Source organism: Melitaea cinxia, chromosome 3, assembly GCF_905220565.1.
Source record: "Melitaea cinxia chromosome 3, ilMelCinx1.1, whole genome shotgun sequence".
NCBI lineage: Eukaryota > Metazoa > Arthropoda > Insecta > Lepidoptera > Nymphalidae > Melitaea > Melitaea cinxia.
The window spans coordinates 8,742,603-8,762,335 of NC_059396.1; the positions used below are offsets into that span (position 1 = coordinate 8,742,603).

At 30.9% G+C, this 19,733-nt stretch overlaps 1 protein-coding gene across 1 annotated transcript in view; it reads left to right on the forward strand.

The window, feature by feature from the left end:
- The window catches only part of LOC123669393 (sodium/hydrogen exchanger 9B2-like), a 62,236-nt gene that overhangs the window by 13,207 nt on the left and 29,296 nt on the right, over positions 1–19,733 (forward strand). The window contains exon 2 of the mRNA XM_045602999.1: positions 18,969–19,195. Within this exon, the coding sequence (XP_045458955.1) occupies positions 18,969–19,195 (227 nt within the window). The remainder of the gene's footprint in view (positions 1–18,968; positions 19,196–19,733) is intronic.

Here is a 19,733-nt window from a genome sequence, read left to right on the forward strand (position 1 = left end):
TTTTCATATATTTATATTTAAGTTTAAATTATACTGTTCTATATTGAAATGAGTTTTTTACTCTTATATAATATTTTCAAAATAATAACAAAACAATAAATGTGTAACATTTATTTAGAATGTATGGTTTGTGTTATAAACACTTCTCATCAAATATCTGCAGCATACAATGATTTTCATTATTTATTTGTCACTGACCGTGATGTAGTATTTAACGAAAAACAATATGACTAAATTAAAAAATATATATATAGAATTTTTTTTATTCAATCACTTAAACCAAATAATTTATATAGTTATATACATGTATATACAAAATATATATACACACATTGTATATACATATAGTAGCAATCAAATGTAACGTTTTAAACGTAAAATACAGTGCTACTTCTAGGATATAGATTGTTTATTTACACGTCACGCTTTTCGATTTCACGAGAATACAGTTAATTTTTAAATGTGAATGAACCTTTAACTTTGTAATAATGATAAATATCTTTGTTTATTGAATTATAAAGATGATATATTGTATAAATACATACTTTTGTACATTTTGTCAAAAATGAAAAAAAGACATAAACAGTCCTACATTCAAATTTAAAAATGATTTTTATAAAATATTTTAAATAATAATTATGACCGTACTGATACAAGACTTCCAAATATTGAAGTTATATATAATATATTCAGATCATATACTTACATATCTTATTTTATCTCTCAGATACCTGGTGACATAAATATCTAGGGCGTCCTGAGATGCAATACAAAATTAATAGCTTGCTTAGGGAACGAGTTTTAGTTCAAATTATGAACCACAATTTATACAAGAAATTTTGATAGACCTTCTAACATTATTAAGTGTAGTGTCTAAAAATTTTTTCTCAAATGTAGCTATACCTATATATATTAGAAAAAAATATAACATTGTTAAAACGTTTTTAAAAATAACTTCTATTTTTAAAAAATTAAACGGAAAAAACTGTCCTATACAAAATGTTATCTTTGGCTACAACTATTTATTAAATAAAGTTTATCACATTTCCATCCTTTTCCTACAAGGAGAAAGAGGCCTATGCCCAGCAGTGGGTACATTATAGGCTTAATGCAAAAAAAAAAACATTTTCAATTAAAACGCCATCAATCTATCTCACATCGCATAATCTACGTTTAAAGCATAAAACAAATTATAAATTAAATTTTATACGAAAATGTTGTTGCTGTTATTGTAATTGTTGTTGTTATGCTCTAAAAATATATATTTTTAGTATATACATAGTTTTAAGAAAAACAATTTCAAAGCTAACTATATACATTTATCAGATCAAAAATGTAACCGAGGTTGTAGTCGTAAATGTTGACTACACCAAAAAATTATTTGAAATAAAAAAAAAATTAATGAGGTTTTGTCCATTCATTTTTTATTTACCTAAAATGAGGGTCGGGAAATATGACCCTAATACATATTCGACAACTTTACTCAGTGATATTATCACTTGACCTCCGCACGCCTTTACGACCGAACAAAATGAATTAGAATAGTTTTCCTTCCTGAAGTTCAAAATGATAATAACTTCTTTTATTTTGGGGTCTCGCGGTTTTTCACAACTACAAATACAAATGTAGTACGTAGTAAACATAAATACCTATATTTATGTTTACTACGTACTACATTTGTTACTTCAAATAACATTGAATACAATAACTCAATATTCTGCTTTACGCAGTTAAAACTTCTTTACGCACGCTTGACTTGGGGAGTAAGCTGGTGAACGCGTGACGAGGGCGTTACGAAAAGTGTAATCGGGCGAGGTAAACGGAAATTGAGAGGGAGATATAAGTTAGTGAAGATAGAAAGTTTTACTTCATTCGTGCGGTCTTAAAGCACACTCGTTTTTTTTTTTGTTTCAGAAATAGCTCATAAATAATTTTTAGAGTGATCAACTACTGATTGACCGTAATTTAATTAAACATGAGCCGTAAACGTAATGAGACTAAAATCTTTACAAACCACATATTTGTTCTAAAATAGACATAATAATATAATAGAATAATTGATTATAAATCCCCGCTGGAGCGGTCAATTTTTGATATGATATTCAAAATGTTTAGAATAATTGATTTAATATTTAATAACTAAATTGTTTTAAATTAAGTAGTAGGGCTGTAAATACGGATGACGTAACCACGTAAGCAGAAAATATTCATAAATCAGTAGGTACTAGGTTCCGTTTCGATATTAAAGATTTCACAATACTTTGCCTTCAAGTCTCTTTGTCACGCAAAGATATTATTCCACTAAACAAGATGTGAATGCTAATTACCGAGGAAAAAGAACTCATGAAATTAAATAGATTAATAACATTTACCTACCTACAGTAGGTATATCAAACTTAGAACTACGTGTTTCTATACTTCATTACATCATTATATTTATTTATTATATATTATAAAAAGAAAACTACATTTAAAACGCTAAAATTATTTTAAATTGACATCAAAATGTGTTAATTCTGATACTTATATACTGATAAAATGTAAATACTAAATTACAATTAGGTACAATAGCAATTAGGGAATTAGGTACATTAGCAAAAACAGACCTCTAAAACGCATCACAAGCAAATTAAAAAAAATTACCTTTACCTTTTTCATTCTTGCAAATAAATAAAACGTTACATCATTTGCATGTTTGGATAAAAAAATAACAACCCTAATGTAAAAGCATGGCTCTAAAACCTCATTATTCTCAATAGCGTGTCAATTGGGATACAATTGACAGGGACGAACGAGTCATATCATCCGCGAGTCGAACATCCGCGTCAGGCGCACATAACATTGTCACGTAGTGTATGTGTAGGACGGGATCTTTCGTGCCTTGGAAACGTTAAAAAATATATTAATAACCGAGTGTGCATAGAAAACAAACTTTTGTGCAGTTGTGCCAAATCAACAGCCCAACATGGTTAGTCTTTTATTATATCTTACATGCTTCTTAACTTTTTTTAATCTTTAACATAAAATTATTATCATAAATTACATTAATATTTATTATCTTGAATGTAAAAAAATATGTAACTTAAATAACATTTGTTAACAAAATATAGAGATTTTTCAAAATACAATCAGAACGTTTTACATAAAATATTTTATCTTATTATGTGTAAATTTGCTAAATCGTGCTAACATGTGAATCGTGACCATGTGGTAAAGCTGTGCATACGGTTTGAAGCGCTAAGCAATGGATAAACAAACTAAACATTAACTTTATTTACGATTTTAGCAACGTCTGTATGAGATTAACCTCGCCATTGATTGACGGTCCTCGTCTCCACATATCTCCTGCTCGAACCACGCCATATTTAATTAATGGAATGGCTGACGAGACTGAGGCGTCGACATTCAATTGCTAATTCAATCGCTACTCGGCATCTTCGAGTTATTAGCTAAAAGTCATCTAATTCAAATTCATTAGACATATTATATTTTTGCTTTAATTGCAGTATACAAAATAATTTAAAATATTTATATCTATACTAGCTGACCCCGCAAACGTTGTTTTGCCATATATGTTATATACCATTATTTTAAAATCTGGATGCTTTTAACTCGAAATTTAGCTCGAAATTTTTCCTTTTTGGCATAAGAGGGGCGAGTAAAAATGTGCACTATATTGTATATATTATTAATATAATTCATTTATGAGTCTAGTCAGATAGCAGTATTATTTTAGAAATAGGAAGGTTACAAACATACTTACATAAACATTTCAACAACGGTTCGTTCACACAGAAATCGGTACAATATGACAGATATCGATATATATGTGATACAGATATCGTTACCCTCACTATAAGGATAAAATAATTTAAAATCTAATGAGAAAGTCTACTACTAAGAGTAATAAAAGAAAAAAACTATAGCGAACAAAATTACTAACAACAAAAAATTGTAAAACAATAATTTTTATTTTTGTTGTTTTCCGGCTACTTTATAATTGGTTATCTAGACCGTATAACACGAAACGAGTTATTAAAAAAATCAATACCTTATCATAAATATCAGTACGAGTAAAACCGCAAGTGTCGGCTACTTCTCAATAGAACTGTAACTTCATTTTTATACACTTGACATTGAAATATTGTTCAAGAATAATAAACGGTGTGTGAAAAAGCACTTCACGCAAGATTGAATAGACATTGTTGTTATATTTATTTCATGTGTAATTAACGTAAATGTAGGCTTGGTTTAAATGTACGTTTGTATGTATTTTTTAAATCTTAATAAGACTTTTAAATAGACAAGACTTTACAACACCCGGCCATAGTTAACGACCTTTGGAAAGAGACAATCGGCTAGTTACTACTTCATAGAGCGTTGTCGCTGCCGCACATTACCTACGTGACGTATCGGATTGTCAGTCTTTCGTATGACAGATCTAATAGTGTAAGATCCCAGGCACTCTAGACCTCTCTTATTTTTTGAAGCACAAAATATATGCAATCAAGTTGATCATAACATTTAGATGTAACAGTATTCTTATCTGTCTACTTAGAATTGCTTTGAAATAATCTGAGTTAACAATACCGGATAAAGATAATCCTAAAATCCGCACTTATTTATTTATATGGGATTTAACATGTCCGATAAATATGTAAACCTTGATAAAATATGAAATTTACGAGACAAGCAAATAAGTAAGTAAAGAAAAGGCTTTACCTGATATTACACCTTATTTTCGAATGTTTATGGTTTTTTGTAGTCAAATATAGCTAATAAGGCCATGACTGTACACATTAAATAAATCGATTTGATATATTGAAATCATATTTTTTATATATTTGTAGTTGCTTGTCAATAAATAAAATTTGTATTGTTTGTCTATTTTTGTTTTTTGTTTGAGTGCGCTAGTGTTGAATTGGAAAATTATTTTTTAGCTGGATAGTCTATGTACCGAGGACGGCTATAAGTTATGTAATGAAAACTGCGGTGAAACCGCGGGTTACAGCTAGTATGTGTGTATGTAAATAATGAAAATAAAGTAAACAAATAAAAAGCTTACGAATATTGTATTTTTATGTTATTTTCGAGTGCATTTTTGTACAATTATTTATAACAAAACACATTTTTAATATGTGATTGTTTGTTAAGTTCTTTTAAATTATAATTAAGAGGTCAATCACAAAATTGAACCCCTTTTGTTTTGCCGGCTCTTCAAGTATATTTTTTCTACCTTTAAGCAAAAAATCTCTAGGCCAACAAACAGTCTCAGGGAAAGCAAATGCATTACAACTCTCATTACCGCAAGTTACGAAGTATTTTCCATGTAGAAAAATATCTACAGTAGTATTTGCTTTGTTTCTGTCACAGAATATGTTGGTTTTATGCATAATGGAAATCGTCAAAACTTAAAGTATACTATTAAATTGTATACTATTTACCGTTTTATTTTTTAACCGACTTCAAAAAAGGAGGAGGTTACTCAATTCGATCATATATATATAAATGAATCGCAAAATGTGTTAGTAAGCGCATAACTCAACAACGCCTGTACCAATTTTAAATTATTATATATTATAATTTTTTTTCCATACAAACGTTTTCTAACTAAAATGTAGAGTCAATTTGAACTTTATTGCTATTCAATAAAGTTCATATTAAATTACAAGCACTCACTGTTGTCTAAGTAATCTAGGTGTGTTCCTAACTTCAAAGAGTCAATTTGCACTTTATTATGGCTGCCCAAAGTTCAAATTAAATCATATCTATCAAAACAGTGTGCGTGTTCGCGACAGGGGGATGTAATATCAACGAAACTGTTTACGTCAACGTAAACGGTGAATTCATCTCTCACCTTCGTTTTGCCGACGATATTGTCATCTTTGCGGAGACGTTGAGTTAGGCCAGATGCTGGCCGGCCGGCTGTATGAACTTGGATAAAACGAAAGTTATATTTAACAACCAAGTCATACCGAGACCGGTATCCGTCGATGTTACCCAGGTTCAGGACAGGTTCAAGATTATGTTTACCTAGGCCATACAATCCAACTAGGCCGCGACAACTTTGAGAAGGAGGCCAACAAGAGGATTCGGTTGGGCTGGGCGACGTTTGGAGTCTTCGCTTCGAGGATTCCGCAATGCTTGAAGACAAAAGTCTTTGAGGAATGTGTGCTGCCTGTGTACAACATACGGAGCCGAGACGTGGACACTGACGAAGGGACTGGTCCACAAGTTTAAAGTCGCTTAACGTGCAATGGAACGGGCTATGCTTGGGGTCTCTCTCAAAGATAGGATTAGAAATGAGACTATCCGCGAGAGAACGAAAGTAACCGACATAGCCCACAGAATTAGCAAGTTGAAATGGCAATGGGTTGGTCATCTGTGTCGCAGGACCGATGGCCGTTGGAGTAGACGGGTCCTGGAGTGGGGACCGCGTCTTGGTAAACACAGTGTGGGACGTCCTCCGGCCCGTTGGACCAACGATCTACGTAAGATTGCCGGTGTAGGCTGGATGAGGATTGTGGAAAACCGGGATGTTTGGCGCGAACTTGGAGAGGCCTATGTCCAGCAGTGGACTGAGCTGACTAAGCTGACTGACTGGCTGACTGATATATATATATATCAGTCAGCTATATATATATAGCTATATATATATGTATGTTCGGGGATAGCTTCGTCTTTTATGAACCGATTTTTATGAAACTTTTTTTTTTGTTGAAAAGGAGATATCCTAAGTATTGTACCATGGATCACCCGACGAAATCCCCATAACTTTTTACTGGGTGTACCGATTTTGATGATTTTTAATTTAATCGATAGCCGATATTTATCATATGGTCACATTTAAATTTCATCGAGATCTGATTACAACTTTTGGAGTAATCTTTGATAATACGTATTCACTTGACTATTTTTTTGTGTACCTGGTTCAAAATCACCAAGGCGGCGAATTCGGTGTTTGTGTTTTTGATAAAAAAACTTAGTAGATACTAACTTGAAATTTTGGATTAAATAATTCTACGACACTGTTCTTGAAATATTTAAGATGAGCATACATAAAATTAATATTTGTATTGATTACGGTCAAATTAAGGAGGCGTATCAAAGAATTTCGTCATTTTGGGAACAATTTTTAATATTATATTAAGAAAAATAGTTTCAAACTTCTTTCAATTTTTAAATGACAGAATTCATCAATATTAATTGAAAATAAATGAACAATTTGTAGAAAATTACGCATAATTACTAGTTAAGTTGATTATAATACTAATTCAAAGTAAAGTTAAGATTTTTATGTATAAAGTTTAACATACACCAGAGTATCAATAACATTATAATTTAAATTATATGCGATTATAGCGAGATTATTCCGTGGTATTTCCGTAATGATTTATTTAAGAATTTTTTAAATTTTTAGTAAATATCGAATTCAAGAGGTGTTCCCAAATATGACTCATTGTTCCCGGACCGATTTAAATGTTTACTGAATGATGCAGTAAGGATTTAGTGACAGCTGAGGACAATATTTTCATTAGGGTATGCAAAAATTTAGGTCTTTTTTAACTTTATATTAAATTGCTATTAAAGTTTGCATGTAAACAATGGAAATAATATTTATAATCATTATATATAATTTTTTAACTGCAGTTTTCAAATAACTTAAATAAAAGATAACAAAAACATATTAAGAAATTTAAATTTTTGTAAAAAAAATTACATTAATGCAATCAACAAAATTAAATAAACAAGTTATCAAATAATCAGACTTTTTTAATATTTCAACATTTGACTTAAAATAATAATAATCTCGAGTTTTTTCTGCTTTTTAAGTAAAGGCTTAGGAAAGATCTTGATTATTTGTTCATAAATAACATACGATACATTTGTTGGGTAAGAACCAACTTAAGCAGGAGGAAGAAGTTAGGAAAAAGTTAGAAAAGTGCCTTAAGCTCTCCATCGTCTGCAAGAGATGTAAGCTTACGCCAATATATCTATAAAAGATGTTGGTTTTTTAGGTCATACTTTAATTACGAGGAATATTGCAGGAAAAATTAGGTTAGGATGCAGGTTTTCTTAGTCTGTCCCGTAAGACATGCTAGCTACAACATTATTGAGATTTTGTTCTTCCTGCTGACAAATGGAGACCGTTCTTAAATCTTCATCATCTGACGACTCTTCGTCGATGTAATTTGTTTATATTATATTAATATATTATATCGGAAATTGTTTATAGACTTTGCTTTGTCTATTATTAATAGTGATCAGGTCATTTTTCGTAATGTCTCAGCTTTATTTTTCAATTGCGTCAATAATACCTCACCAAATAAGAGACATTTGTGCACTTCAGGACGTACATTTATGTTTTTGACTAAATCGTTCTCTTTGCTATTAGGAGACATGGCTGAAGATGATTTCTTTTTGTCTTTCTCTGCCCATTCAATTCTGCATCTCATTTAGATGATAAAATTCTCTTCTTATTCTATTTTATGATAAGCTTTTGCTTAAATTTTTCTAACTATTTTACTTCCAACTTGTCTTCCTACTAAGTTTCGAGGTGTCGTTTCATTCTCTGATGGTAGAGACTTATTACTGACTTCCTTTTCTAATATTTTCTTTTCTCTGTACTTCTTTGGCGCTTTTTTCCTCTTTTTCTCTAGTTTTTCCCTTAGTTTTCAGCTTTTTTATGTAGTGTACCCTGTTCTTAGTTTGTTTAATTTATCTTTCTTCATCAGTCATATTATCCAGAAACTTTCTTTTTCTTGCATTGACTTTTTCTCTCCGGCGAAAATATGCAGTCCTATCTTTTTTAGTTTGTTTTTTAGGTCTCTTTGTCTTCTTTCCCTCTTCATTTGTTTCCATGCTTGCTGCAAATAAGTTTTATAGTTATTATTTATTTTATAACATTTTTTAATATTGCTTGAGCATTCAAATAATCATCTTGGTAACACTATCATCATTTAGGGAACACGTCATCTTTTCGGGAAGGTTCCTAAAATGACCGTTCTCAGAATGTCATTTTTAAATATTCTCTTGTTTTGTGCCGGCATCATCCATCCTGAACATAATACTAAAGTATTGGGTAAATGTCAAATAAACAATGGCAGCTTTAATTAACTATCCGTACAAAACTGCGTTTTGAATATCACAATAAATTGTACGTGTTCCCGTAATGACATCCTATTGATGTACGGTATGTAAATTGTAAATAAAAAAGTACTTACCACTTAAATTACAAATGTTTTGACGAAAAAACAAACAGCACCCACCACACACACATTTGCTCACTACAGCAGCGCACTGGTACCAAAGATTGTGTTCAGTAAAAAAATATTTTGCTTGGATATGACTTTGTTCGCGAATATGACGTGCATTGTCTCGGACAAACTTTGAGGCAAATTTCGTGTTCAAAACAATTTTATTTTATAAGTAATGGAATTAAATATATTTTTTTATGATGATTAATGTTTTTTTAGACACGAAAAAGACTTAAAAGTAAATTTTTTTCAGAGTTACAGTTATTTGTTGGTACGATACAGTACTTGGGGACGCGTTCTCGAAATGATTTTTTATACAATAATTTTATTATATTAATGAAATTTATTATGTTTTAATCGTGTAATTTTTTATTCATTTCCAAATAGGATTCTTCACCTTGGTGATTTTGAGCAACCTACGTTGTATTACTTGTCGATGTATTTGAAGTCGGTTTTTTTCGTTTGCTAGCAAACACAATTATTTTAATGTATGTTCGGGGATAATTTCGTCATTTATGAACCAATTTTGATAATTCTTTTTTTTTTTTTTTTTTTGTTGGAAAGTAGATATCCCAAGTGAAGTACTATGATAAGTGAACCAGGATCTGATGATGGAATCCCAGATAAATCGAGGGGAACCCTCGAAAATTGTGGTGACGACTAGTGCGTTTGTTATTTTTTTTATTACGTCTACTTACGTTGTATTACTTGAATTAATTGAAGTCGTTTTTTTTTCGTTTGCGAGCAAACACAATTATTTATCATTATATATAGTAGAATGATAAATTTAATATAGGTTTGCTTAGTGCTACTTTCAATTATTAATTTGATTGTGTTGTTCAAATTCACGCAAATTCGCAACGGTCACAGCACTGTTTGTTTGGCTGTTGCAATGACGGTTACAGGTTCGAACCCGCACATGACAAAAATTTGTATTGGCGATGCAGATGTTTGCCGTATTCTGGGTGTTTTTGCAGTCCTTGTGGGTCTCCCCACCGTGCCTCGAAGAGCACGTTAAGCCGCTGGTCCCGGTTGTTATCATGTACACCTGATAGCGATCGTTGCCCGCATTGGAAACGTGGTGGATTAAGCTCTGATCCTTCTCCTACATGGGGAAAGAGGCGTTCTAATTCTTGCTTTACTTTTGTTTATGACTCTACTAACTTCAAGGTACCTACAGATATCATTTTTTTATTGATTAGATACTTAAGCTATCCACCCATACTAAAAAATCCTGCTATGGATTAAATAAAAATAATACATTTAATGATAAGTAAAATTCGTTTAAATAACTGTAGAGGACAGATTAACAAAGTTTGTTTATACATATTATTTATAAATAAATGGGTTATTTTGTTGATTATTGCCTTTTTATTTAGGTAACCTAAATTTTCTTATTTTTGTAATGCTCGATTTCTATGATAAAAGGTTCTCATCAGCAATTTCATCCGATAAAAGGTTTTGAATAAAATATACGAAATCACAGCACCGGCACGTGATTGGTTGATATATCACAATATTTTGTCTAGCATACTATCTTTGGTCTAGTTAAACAACAAAGAAAGGTATTTATTTCCAATACTGAGTTATTCAATGTTATTATTCTTTAAACGCAAATATTGACAAATACCTGAAAACTATACACATATACTTTAATTCGAAAAGTATATTAATTAGAATTAAGACTTTTTTATGTACAGTATTGCCCTTTAGATTTTTGTTAAAAGTGTCGACCAGGTAGGTGGCTTGAAAATAATTCTAATACGAGTACAGTCATTAACATTCAATGTTCGGGATCAATAAGTTTAAGTAAAAGTGATCAATAATGTTTTTAATAAAAACGTTGACATTAATCCCTCAACAAGACCCAACAGTTAGTTACATTTTTAAAAGGAAAAAACTACACAAAGAACCAGAATGTTTTACACACAAAAAAAATTAAGGATAAAGTTTTGTATAATCGCTCGCTTATTTGTCGCTATCATTTAAGACAAATATGTTTATATTGATGACTAAATTTTCTTACACTTTTCTTCTTCTTCGCTGTGTTTTTAATATAAGTAAATTACGACCTAGCTTTGTACTTTGTACAGTTTTTTCAGCATACCTAAATATCAACTAGTGTTTTATTTAATTCACTTCAGCCTGTAAAATCCCACTACTGGACATGGCCTCTTTCCCCATGTAGGAGAAGGATCAGAGCTTAATCCACCACGCTGCTCCAATGCAAGTTGACGGATAAATTCCCTACTATGAGTAACGATCGCTATCTGGTGTACATGATAACAATAATATACAAATAAAATGTCCGTAAGTACTTTGCACAATTTATCAAACTCCATCATATCAATCCATTTGGTTTTTCCTCCAAAATCACCTTGAGTCAAAATTATGAAACGTACATTCCATTATAACTTTGGGGAAAAAGGTAACAAATGTCACTTTTTGGTGGTAACACTAAATAAAACGATAAAAATATGTTATACTCAACTGTTCAAGTTATATACTCGTACATACTAGTGGTCTCCCAGTGGTCGAAATTCGACCATAATTGAACCACAGACTTTAACAATAAACAAAAGAGTAGTATATACGTGTGTGTGTGTCAAATACATGGTAGTGTGTGTATTTTTTTTTAAATTTGATTTAATGTATTTTTTATGCATAATTAAAAAAATATTAGCATTCTGCACTCCTTCACTATATAAACTATAAGTGTGCGAAATTACATACTCCTCCGGCCGCGCAATTTTCGTAAAAAGGGATACAAAGTTTTTGCTTCACGTATTAATATATAGGTTACAAATTTTATAACTCAAATGTCGTGAAGGAGTAATTTTAATAAATTAATAAATATTGCAATATAAACTACACATTTAATAAACAGTTTCTTTGTAAACTTTCCTATGAATACAAAATTAACAATAGTTGAAAAGACATTGTTACATAGCGTTTATCCTTTCTTAAGCAATTTCTCATTGATGCAAACTCAATAAAGATCTTTTCAATTGCAACTATCTATTCACTTTGGTTAAGTGGTGGCTTTTGCAATGTATTATGCAGTACAATTAAAATAAGAACTTAAACAATTGGCTACTTGTGTATATAGGGAGAAATAAAAATAAAAAACTATTATTTGTATCCGGTACCTATAATTATAATTCTACTTTATTAACTGGCTGTATTTTATTATCAATTTCTCAAATAGATAAAACTTCCAACCTTAAAAAAATCAGTCTAGTCGGTCTTTGAGCCAGGAGCAGCCCGACTGAAGAAGTAGTTTAACCTTACAGAAGATCACAGCCAAATAATACTTTTCTGTAATAGTAATGTATTACTGCAGCGATTAAGGTGGCCAAAGCTCCGGGGAGGGTAAAAGTATATAGGTTCGGCAACATATTTTCTATGCCCTTGGCATTGCATATGTTCATAAGCTACAATATCAGCTTACTATTAGGCGGACTGTTGCACCCTAGTGGTACATAAAAGAGACTAGCTATTTCGATAATTATCCCATCACCTGTCCATATAATAGGCAATTCAATAGTTATATGTTGAAATAAAACCCTATTTCTTATTTGACCCTTAATCATTCTCTAATAACGATTACTTTATAACCTCAACATCCTTAACAACAATATTTCGTCTTGTTCCTTCTGAAAGTGAAGATTCTTTCGAACAATTACTCTCTGAAATTCTTAGGTACAAAAAAGACATTTTAAGCCAACGAGTTCAATATTATTCATTTTTCAACATTCCAATAATGTGTTTTTGAATTTTATCATAAACAGCCTCAATACTACTTTGCATTCAGAGAAAGAAAATGTGTACTCGCACCTCTCTCTCTTTCTCTTGTTCCGTTCGCCTCGCTCGATCACATTTTTCGTAACTCTCTCGTCACGCATTCATCAGCTTACCGCCCAAGTCAAACGTGTGTGAAAAAGTTTTACTTCAATAAATAAACTATTGCTTTCTATACTCTTTCAGATATGTTTATTCGTAAGGCTATTGTCATTAATAGCGTAAAGTTTTGTTTCGTAACAATGTAATATAGAGCATTTTAATTAATAGTATGGAAGTGACAAACGCATAGCGGCCGTCGATGCTGCGTGGCGTGGCGGCCGCAAGGCACGGTGTGCTCTTAGTAAACTACCACGAATTAATCTTTACGTACGTTGTCGCTTCTTTATTACGAACTCGTGGCCGGCTCCTCGTGAGTGATCATGTGATTGTGATGAGACCACTTAAGCAAATAAATAACCGGCTGCTAAACGCAAATAGTTATTGTCAACATTTGGCTTATTTAAGAATGTAATTTATCGGAACATTATGTACATAATATATAATGAATCAAGTGTTTATTGTGTTCTTTAGGTGTGTAAATAATTTAAAAATTACTAAACTTTGCAACAAAAAATATTTTTAACGATTTTTTTCTATCTCATTTTGGGTTTAATTTGTTTGTTTTACTTTATTTTACTCATTCGTAACATAACATAATAATCCAATATATAAAATTCTCGTGTTGCGGTGTTTGTTGCCCAACTCCTCCGAAACGTAACGTAAAACGTAGGTGTGAGAATCGGCCAACATCTATTTTTCATACCCCTAAGTTACAGGGGGGGGGGGGATTAAGGGATTGTTAATATATATGGCTAAATAACGTTTGCTGGGTCAGCTAGTAAAGAAGTAGTTATAATCTTTGACAACAGAACCTTAATAATATTCAAATTTATAATTTAAATTAATTAATGATCGAATTTCAACCACTAAGCAACCACAAGTGATTTTAATTACACATGACTTTAATTATTGCACGCCATGATTTTAATTAGAAGCGAAGTGGATGAGGTATTGCTCTACACTCGCCTTACAAAAATCGAGCGATTTCTTGAACTAAATTTGTCTGTATTCATTTTCTATCGCACTTGTAGAACAATATTTACATAAATGTAATAGAAAAACACTAGTTTTAACATGTATATAATTTTTAAAAGACTTTTTGCTTTTTAAAAAAATAAAATATGTAATTGTTTTTGCTCGCAAACGAAAAAAACCGAGTCTATTATCTTGGATCGGGATGAAGTAAAGCAGTGTAGTGGATTAAGTTTCTATCCTTCTCTTTAATGAAAAAAAGGCCTGTGCATAACTGCAAAATTGTTACAACTCTATTTTATCTAGTTTCATCTTACAATCTCTTCAGTTTTCCATACCACTCCAATACGAAATTTAATTTAATTTTATACATAACCAAAATAATTGTTTGCTCGCAAACGAAAAAAAACCGACTTCAATTACATCGAAGAGTAATACAACGTAGATCGACGAAAAAATAGTCAAGTAACGACGCGTTATCAAAGATTACTCAAAAATTAGTTACCAGATCTCGATAAAATTTATATGTAACACACCCAATAAAAAGTTATTGCGGATTTTCAAGAGTTTCCCTCGATTTCTCTGGGATCCCATCATCAGATCCTGGTTTCCTTATCATAATACCAAACTGGGGATATCTCCTTTCTAGCAAAAAAAGAATTATCAAAATCGGTACATCCAATAGAAAGTTATGTGGTAGAATAAAACGTAGGTCAACGATAAAAGCGTCAAGTAAAAACGCATTATTAGATATAACTCGAAAATTAGTTGTTAGATCTCAAATAAAGTTAAATGAGACCAGTTGACACACACCACCTTTCGATTAAAAAAAAATTGTCGACATCGGTCCACCCGGTCAAAAGTTCTGATGTAAAATACATTTAAAAAAAAAACAAAAAAAATACAGTCGAATTGAGAACCTCCTCCTTTTTTGGAAGTCGGCTAAAAAATACAAAAATAACTAAAATATCTTCTTTATTTTAAATGTTACCTACTTTAAGAGAAAATATAAAAATGATAAGCAAAAGGGTGAAAGTGATGTTTATTGTAAGTTTAATTATTTATTTTAATTGACATATTTGTACATTTTATACAAGTAGGTGTTTTGTTGATAATACAAGTCAACATAAAGCAAGCGACATACAATGGTCCACATCTGAACCACTTGAAAGAGCTTCGAGTTTTCATTCAGTAGAAGTTAGGCACACAGTGCATAGTGTTTGTCTACTGCACTTCTTTACTAGAACTATAAGTAACAATTGATGCCTGGCCAAAGTTGCATATTTTGAAAATGCATCTCTTTCGAGCATTTTATTTGAGAGTTATTAGGTTTCTTAATTAGGTACTGTATTATCTTATTACATTTTCGGTACACTTTTTATATTATTTTAAATAATACGTTTCAGTTATATAGTTGTGTTTTAGAGTATTTTTAAAACTCTTATAAATTTAAAATAAAATACATACAAAATAAAAAAAAATGTTTAGTATTTTGTAACAACTAACCTAACCTTAATATATTGAAAATAAATGAAAATTAAATGTAACTAGGTCTTTAATGACTTCTACGTTCTACCTGATAACACTGAATGTATCCTTTTCGGTGCCGGAACGGTGTAATACTATTCAGTCCTAACATTACGACACATAAATTGATTTTTATTAATATTAAGAATAGCTACATTTTTAACATGTTTAATTTCTTTCCAAATTGTTTTTGTACTTACCCAATCGCTAAATTTGTGTTAAGAATTATCGCTATAGAAGAGCAATGGAGTTCAAGTACAGTATGTCACAACAAAATTTGTAGGCGTTTTATAATAAAATCGCAAAAATCGTTGACATCATTTTGATAAAGAGATTCAAATTTTAAGTAATGAAATTAATTATAATTAATAATAAGTTACCACTGATACACAAACTTTTTCCTTTCAAATTTTCTCTTGTATCGGGGGTCCGGAAAGACACAAAATACACAATTTTAATGACCCAAACAACAACAAACCTCTAAATATATATGGCCAATACAAACGTTAGTCATGTGTTGGGATCGAACCCACGATCTCAAGCGACACAGCCAGTGCTGTGGACTGCTGCACCAACGTCAAGAAGATTAAAAATTAAAAATTTTAAAATTTTGTATAAAAAAATCTTTTTAACTATTTGTATGTTTCAGTTCATTTACATTATTATTGCTATTAACAAAAACAAAAAGAATTGTGTGGTTTTATGAAACCACGATGCAAGTAAAGTTGCAAGTAAATAACACAAAATACACAATTTTAATGACCCAAACAACAACAAACCTCTAAATATATATGGCCAATACAAACGTTAGTCATGTGTTGGGATCGAACCCACGATCTCAAGCGACACAGCCAGTGCTGTGGACTGCTGCACCAACGTCAAGAAGATTAAAAATTTAAAATTTTAAAATTTTGTATAAAAAAAATCTTTTTAACTATTTGTTTGTTTCAGTTCAGTTTTACATTATTATTGCTATTAACAAAAACAAAAAGAATTGTGTGGTTTTATGAAACCACGATGCAAGTAAAGTTGCAAGTAAATAACACAAAATACACAATTTTAATGACCCAAACAACAACAAACCTCTAAATATATATGGCCAATACAAACGTTAGTCATGTGTTGGGATCGAACCCACGATCTCAAGCGACACAGCCAGTGCTGTGGACTGCTGCACCAACGTCAAGAAGATTAAAAATTTAAAATTTTAAAATTTTGTATAAAAAAAAATCTTTTTAACTATTTGTTTGTTTCAGTTCAGTTTTACATTATTATTGCTATTAACAAAAACAAAAAGAATTGTGTAGTTTTATGAAACCACGATGCAAGTAAAGTTGCAAGTAAAAAAAAAAACATTTACATTAATACACAGATAAATCAAAACACACAAATACCTCAGTACACTTGCGACATGCAACATGCGATAGATGAACGAAATTTTTTTGGGCATGAGAATAAAAGTTTCACTTTAAAAAAGTTAGATAGTATGAAATTATTAGATAGTACGGTAAATATTAAGACAATAGATGTATGAAGTAATCAATGATATTCATAACCGAATAGTTCACAGGTATTTAAGCAAACAAACGGTTTCAAAAATTATAGCTCATAAAGAATCTCTATACAATTCATTGACGAAGAACGTCAATTCGTCATGCTTTCCACTGTCCTTACAAATAGAAAACTGAATTTTATATATATTCTTCAAGAAAATCGTGAAGGCTCTGCAGCGGATATAATCTACCTGAAACTCATGAACAGCATTTCAGTATTCTGTCCGCAATAGTGAAGCGCGCACGCGATCTTATGATTGCAACAAAATATAGTTAACGAATAGTTGAAATAAAATAAACAAAATGTATAAAAGCGACATTTTAAGGTGGGTTTAATATACATATGTTAAAAAAAATTAATTTTTCACATATCTGTTTTCAATAATATAATTAAATGTATTAGAATTAATATTTACTTTTAATTTCTTTTTTAATTTTCGTATTTTGTTAAATTATCGGTATATTGTATTAACTGTATTAATATAATATACCATAATAATTCTTTCAATAAAGCATTTTAAGTAAAAATCTTATCAAAATAAAAAAACACATTTCATATTCCGTAATTGAAGATTTTTATACAAAATTATTAATTAATTATATTAAAAAAATATTAACTATTAACAAAATACTCTTTTAAATTGAAATTAACAGTAATTTTCGTTTTTTTTTTTTTATGGAAGTAGACGAAGTAGTACTTAACAGTAAGTAATAAAAATTTAAATCCGCAATTTCATCTAACGATGAAAAACAAACAAAAACGCCTGCAAAAAAATATCTTGAAATAATTATCTGATGTTAAATTACTACCATTGCTCACGGACATCTGTAATATTAGAGGACATGCGGGTGCGATTTTGGCTTTTAGGGAAAAGGGGCCCGCTTACACGATGCTTGAAACCCCCGAATTATATAATTCAGGGAAAATCTCAGGAGGAAGATCATCCCACAGTTTGCATATCCACTTGTGAGATGTACGCAAAGCCCGTACATTGAAACCTGAAACCCTGGCATAAAACCTGGCATCCAAGTAATGTGGATGATACCTCTTCCTGCAGCGAAGGTTGTGATGGATAGTGTCTTATCACATTTTTCTTTTGTTTATTTACTTTGTAATACCTATCATTTGTTTTTTTTTTTTTGTTTTTGTTTTTTAATAATTTGAATATTGTTTTAAATTAAACAATCAACAGCAAATAAACTCTCCAAATATATTTTTAAGATAATTATATATTAATATTCCTTAATATTACTCTGTGGTTACGGCAGTAAAGAATCTAGCCACCCCCTCTCTTTCCGTGGGTGTCGTAAGAAGCGACTAAGAGATAACACAGTTCCACTACCACCTTAAAACTTAAAAATTCGACCGATGGCGGGATAACCATCCAACTTTTGGCTTTGAAATACACAGACCGAAGACGGGCAGCAGCGTCTTCGGTGCGACAAAGTCAGCCCTGGTTTATCATTATGGTCACATTTAAATTTCATCGAGATCTGATTACAAGTTTACTTGACTATTTTTACGTCTACCTACGTTGTATTACTTGTCGATGTAATTGAAGTCGGTTTTTTTCGTTTGCCAGGAAACACAATTATTAGGTAGTTAATCGTGTCTCCATAAAAGCTTATAAATTATATTTTCATCTAATTTCAGCGATTACAAAATCAACAAAAAAATAGTTTGCTTTAAAGTTTTAGAAATAACTTAACTAAAGCTTCTTACTTGATTAACACTTAAGTCTATCTTCTATTTCAGGTTCGCAAAACAAGCATACGAATGACGGCGATAAAAGAATACCCTTTCGATCTGAGTGATTTAAAACATCAGAACAGCGATACACGTTCTACGAAAACGAGTGAGCACATGCCAAGCAGTCAAGGATTAACAGTAAGACCAAGCACACCCTCCACCGACGGTAAAAGAAAAGTTTCTATCATGGCTGATGAAGGAAGCAAAGATAGAGAAAATCTGCCATCGGAAAGGTAGGAAGTAATGTTAGCAGTACATAGTTTATTATTTTTCATATTCACATTATCTTATACTATTAAACGAGCAATTCTTGTATTTAGAATATATATATATATATATATATATATTCTGTCTGTGAAATCTAATATATTTATATAAATAATCTGAATCTCGGAAACGACTCCAACGATGTTCATGAAATTTAGTATGCAGGGGGTTTCGGGGGAGATAAATAAATTTAGCGAGGATTATTTTTAGAAAATGTCGTTTTATCCCTGTTTTGGTAATGAAAAATGACTACAATATCGTTAGAATAGGAAAGTAAATTTCGCAAGTGTCAATAAAGTTGTAATAGCTAACGGGGGAAATCGAATTTTTTATTTAAATAGCCAGTTCATATTTTTTATTATTATGTCGGAAAAATCGAAAAATATTATTCATATTTTATCAATATGTAATTTGTATTTAAATATGATTTCCAAAATACACAATTTACTAAAAATAGCGAGCTAAGCTTGGTCATCGAGGTACTTGTATTAAAGAAGTATATTT